The 4,754-nt window shown below is 50.0% G+C and overlaps 1 protein-coding gene across 1 annotated transcript in view; it reads left to right on the plus strand.

Annotated features, from left to right (window-relative positions):
- The first annotated feature begins 418 nt into the window (after positions 1-418).
- The window catches only part of LOC104077452 (protein Wnt-11), a 23,403-nt gene continuing 19,067 nt past the window's right edge, over positions 419-4,754 (plus strand). Inside the window, exon 1 of the mRNA XM_009578701.1 lies at positions 419-632. Coding sequence (XP_009576996.1) covers positions 550-632 — 83 coding nt within the window. The 5' untranslated portion in view covers positions 419-549. The remainder of the gene's footprint in view (positions 633-4,754) is intronic.

Here is a 4,754-nt window from a genome sequence, read left to right on the forward strand (position 1 = left end):
GAGTGCCTAACCAAACCCAAGATAAGAACTCATATTTTTTTTCATTATAGAAATATTTGAAGAATATTTAAAGATTTATCTTTTTTTTTTTTTTTTCCTTCTTCCCAAGCAGTTACACAAACCTTTTGGAGAGGGGGGGGAAAATAAGTAGTGAAGCAGCGAATGAAGTCTTGCCATGTGCAGGGTTAAATGGAAACACACAATCAGACCATAACTCAGGGTGTAATTCAAGCCATACGGTTTGTCTGTCTGTTGACTCGAAAGGTTGTATCAAGGCTTGGCGAGGGAGGGGATAATCCAAACTTTTTCGTGATTCATAAACCACTCCTTTGCAATTCGGATAATAGAACTCTCTCTCGCGACGACTTGCTAAACTTCAGAGTTAACCGTAGCTCGTGCTCTTTCTTTCTCTCCTTTCAGGTTGTTCATCTCCAAGGAGGAGCAACACCCAAACTGCAGGGAAATACGTCGTGCAGAAAATTAGGAAGACTCCTTTTTTTTCCTTTGGAGAAGCCGATTTCCTTCGGCAAGTGAGGGACGGTGGAGAAAATGAAGCCGAGTCCACGATTTTTCTTAGCTGGTTTTCTGTCTTTGATTCTGCAGGCGGGGATTTGCTATGGGATAAAATGGATGTAAGTACCTGGTTATCTCTCTGCATTTTTAAAGTCTTTGTAGGCATTGCTGGTTTGTTACCCGTTTTTGCAACTGCTATTTGGAGCACACTGTAAAACCATTTAAAGAGCAGCAAACGCTGCATTTCCCTGGGCATTCATTGATTTCAAGTGTGTGTTCTAGGGGCTTGTGCTAACAATATGTCTCCACCTTCTTTCCAAAATATGCATGATTTAGGCTTGCTTTTTCTTCTCCTCATTGATACCAAAGGAAAGGCACACACTTGAACGCTCACATGAGCCACTTAATGAAGTTTCTAGCGTTAGCTCCTGCCACGCTGGGAAATTCTCCCACCGGGACCGCTGGTCGTGCTGAGTAGGAGCTGAGAGCAGTAGGGACGGCAGCTAAGATAATGCCGCCAATCTCCAACCACAGGGGATGCTTAACAGATAACATGGTTTTTTTGTGGACCTTTTAACCTTTGGATTTTGTGAAGGGTGTTAAAAATGAGGCGGGGGTTGGGGGGAGGAGGGTAGAGAAATACCAGGGACTGTGATCGAGTCTGGATCGAGTTTCCTTGGAGGTAATGTCGCTGCAAACAAAGTGAAAACATCACTATCTCATTTCTTTGCTTAAGCAAGCAATCAATTAGTTGCTTACTGCAAAATAAACAAACAAACCCCTCCGACACCCATCTGGTTTCATGTCCTTGATGAGCGATCTGTCTTTTCTACTCGGGTTTGAAGCTGTGCACAAAATAAATAAGGGGATGTGGGCTGGCCTCAAATGAGCATCTTCCGTAAAAGAAAAGGCGCAATAAAAGGCGATGCCAGGAAGAGTCTGTTGGGTAGGGTATAGCGTGTCGAGGTGAGGATCTTGGAGTTAGGTGGGGAAACTGAGACAAGAGGTTCTGGTTTTGTTCCTCCCTCCGTGCTATGTCTCATTCCCATTCCGCTATCCCAATCATTGTCATCTGAGGCTCTCCCCGTGCCACCTTTTATAAAGGCTCTCTTAAATTTGGACATCTTCAAGTTAGATGTCTTGTTGGAGCCAGTGTTTTCACTGCCCTGCATGCAGTCATGGGAAAGAGGACTTTCCGGATGGGGATTCACCCTCTCCAAGGAGAGACATCCAACACAAATGTCAAGAGATGTCCTCTGGAGATGCCATGGACTGCAGGGAGCTGGCTGAGACCACACATCCACCTTTTATACGCGTGAAGAGGGGCAGGGTGAATCCCTCCATAGGGTGTTTAAATGTATATGGTCAGGTGGGAGGAATAGTCACCTACTTTAGGGCATTAAAATGTGCTGTCTCCATAATCTAAGGACCACCTTGGAAGTAGAGGAGAGTCAGGGTCTGATTTGCTCTTCACCATCTTGGCTTTACACCTTGTAGCAGTCACCACAGCTAAATTACATAGCCCAGCTATTTCTTTCTGCCGGCTTTTTCGGGTATTCAGCCTCTCAGCTCTGCATATATCCAGCACCTTGCACAAAGGTGGGCATCTCCTCTCTGCAGGACATTTAGCGATATGCCCATGGGCTGGCAGAGCCTGGACTCGTTTGCAACCTTTATTTCTTTGCAGCACAGAAGTAAAGCTGTTTTGTGGCACCCTGATTCAGTAGGGTGCTTATGTACAGACCCATAACTGAGAGGAGGGGCTCGCTTATATGCTTGGCATTAGGGTCCTGCTTAAGCAAGGTGCTAAATCCCCAGCAAGCCTGGGTTCCTTTGAAGGGCAGAGGCGAGGTGAGCTTCAGAGGGAACCTGATAGCACGTTGACAAGCCATAGACATGAAAAAAGGCTGGAAGGCAGGGCAAGGTCCCTAATAGCTTTGCTGGCAAAAGCAGCCTTTCGGCCGGTAAGTGGTTGAGCTGCGAGGGTTGCTTTTGGGGATGGGGCTGGGGGGGGAGGAAAGACGCTGTTGCCGCTCCTCCCCTTCCCAGCAGACACATCCCCCCCTATCGAAAAGCAAGTGGGGAAGATGAAAGCTGGGATTAAAGTGGCATCTGAAGCATGAACTGCATCCAGATGTGCCGCGGGGCTCCCCTCACACCTGTTTAAAACCTGGCAGAGACCTGCACTCCCTGTCCCAGGGCACTTTGCGCAACTGGGATGCTGCCAGCTGGGATTTCACAAAATTACGGTGGTTTTGTTGTTTTTCATTTGCAGTTTCTCCTCCTTTCCCCACCCTTGTTTTTCTACAGACAGACGGGCCAATTTTCCCCCCTTTCTCCCTCACTCTCTTTCCCCCACTGCAGCCATCCTTAGGGCTAGGGGACCGTCCTTGGAAATCACGTAGGTAAACTCTTGGCGGATGGAGATCGATGCTACCGAATACCGAGTAATACCTTGGAGCTGCAATCCCAGCCCCGGACCCACGCGCTGGGAGCTGTACAACCAAACCCTGCCCCTTCCCTCTCGTGCTCATGAATGGAGAGGTGGGGTGGGGGGGAAAGGACGGGATGAAGAGGGAGGAAAGTGCTACAAGATGTTTTCGGTCGTGGGCTTGTCTCCGCGGTCTGCTCGCTGGGCCGTTGTTGTAGGCACGGTGCCAGAGGCGAGCTTCAAAGAGGATTTGGGAGGGGAGGGGGAAGATAAGGAGGTGGGTTTTGCCAGCCTGGCGGGCTGGGTTTGCAAGCCTGAGGAAGAGGGAGCGACTGATATGAAAGGCGATAGGAAATTCAATTTTGATTCCGCGCGTGATGTAATTGCAGGGGAGGGGGAGAAGAAAAACACACTTTTCAGCCGTTTAGGACTTCCCTGTAACATGAATATCCCCTGTAAATTAGTAAAAGCGGGGAGAAGGTAAAAGGGAGCTATTTGTTTTATTTTATTTGGCTTATTTTTATGAATTCTGTGGTCCAGATCCCCAGCTGTTGTAAATCGGCACCGTGCCCTTCCCTGCTACAGAGGCGTGCACCGCCGAGCATCCAGCGTGGTGCGTGGATGGTCAGCATCTCATAAACCTGCTCGTGCTGCTGGAGAAGCTTCATGTTTTGGCCTCTTCCATCCGAGCTCCAGGGAGCTGCTCGGGTATAAAGTCAGGGTACAGACAGATCTTTGCAGGATCAGGGGTGTCGTGGAGAGGCAGCCTTCCCATTCAGCGCATACGAGCCCCTGAGTCTTATTTTTGCACGCTGCTTTTTGCAAACACTTTCCCATCCTTAGAGCAGGGTGGGTTTTTTTGCATCGCTCTGTGGTCCTCAGTGCTTTTTTTGCATCACAGCGGCTGGGGAGGTGAGGCAGCCATCGCTTTCAATGGGAGACGTCTTAGGGTCAATGCATGTAGGAACTCTATTGCCCATCTCCTCTTGCACCTCCTTTAGCTTTCCTAGGAGGGCTTGGGTTTGGCCAAGCGGGTTGCTGAAGCAACTTGTTTGGGTAGAGCTGAAAAGTAGATGAGCACTAGAGGGAGCTGCGGCCAGATGTGCATGCCGCAGAGGTCTGCAGATGTTAGCATGTCCAGGCACAGAGTGGCTTTCGAGGAACTTCTGCCACCCCAGGGGGTTGGCATCTCCTCTGCCCAAGTGCCAAGACACAGGTTGGACTGTCCCACTGTATTGAGTGTCACCTTCAATGCAAGAGTGGTTGTAAAGAAGCCAAATGCAGCAAGTGGGTTTTTTTTTTTTGCGTGGCTTGCAGGATCAGCCCATGACAGCAAGCGGTGGCATTAGGAATCCCATCATTTTTAGGTGGAGCTTGGTCACTTTGGGAAATCCCTGCCTCTATTGTGGTGGCCTAGACATGCCCCATGCCCTCTGGAGCCATCCCTAGGTGAGCACCATTCCCAGTGACGAGGCCAGCTTTGCTGCACCATTCCCATGGTTAAATTGCAGCCCTTCAGGAGCAAAAGGTGGCTCAGCCATGCATTTTGGTGAACCCGGGATGTCCCCCAGCTCACCGACCTCGAGCAGCACCGCAGCCTTTCTGCAGCCAGCAGAAAGCAGGGGAGAAAATGGAAAGATTTTGTGCTTCCCAGCAGCTCCTGCTTCTCTTCTCCAGCCGGGGGAGGGAGGTGGGACATCGGGGCACGGGCGCCTGCGAGGAGACCGTCTGCCTGGCAAGGGGGTTGCTAGATGAGCTGCCGTGAAAGGACTGCAGGACGGGGATGGTGGGAGGGGGCGAGGAAGGCGGG

Source organism: Fulmarus glacialis, unplaced genomic scaffold (assembly GCF_000690835.1).
Source record: "Fulmarus glacialis isolate BGI_N327 unplaced genomic scaffold, ASM69083v1 scaffold5855, whole genome shotgun sequence".
NCBI lineage: Eukaryota > Metazoa > Chordata > Aves > Procellariiformes > Procellariidae > Fulmarus > Fulmarus glacialis.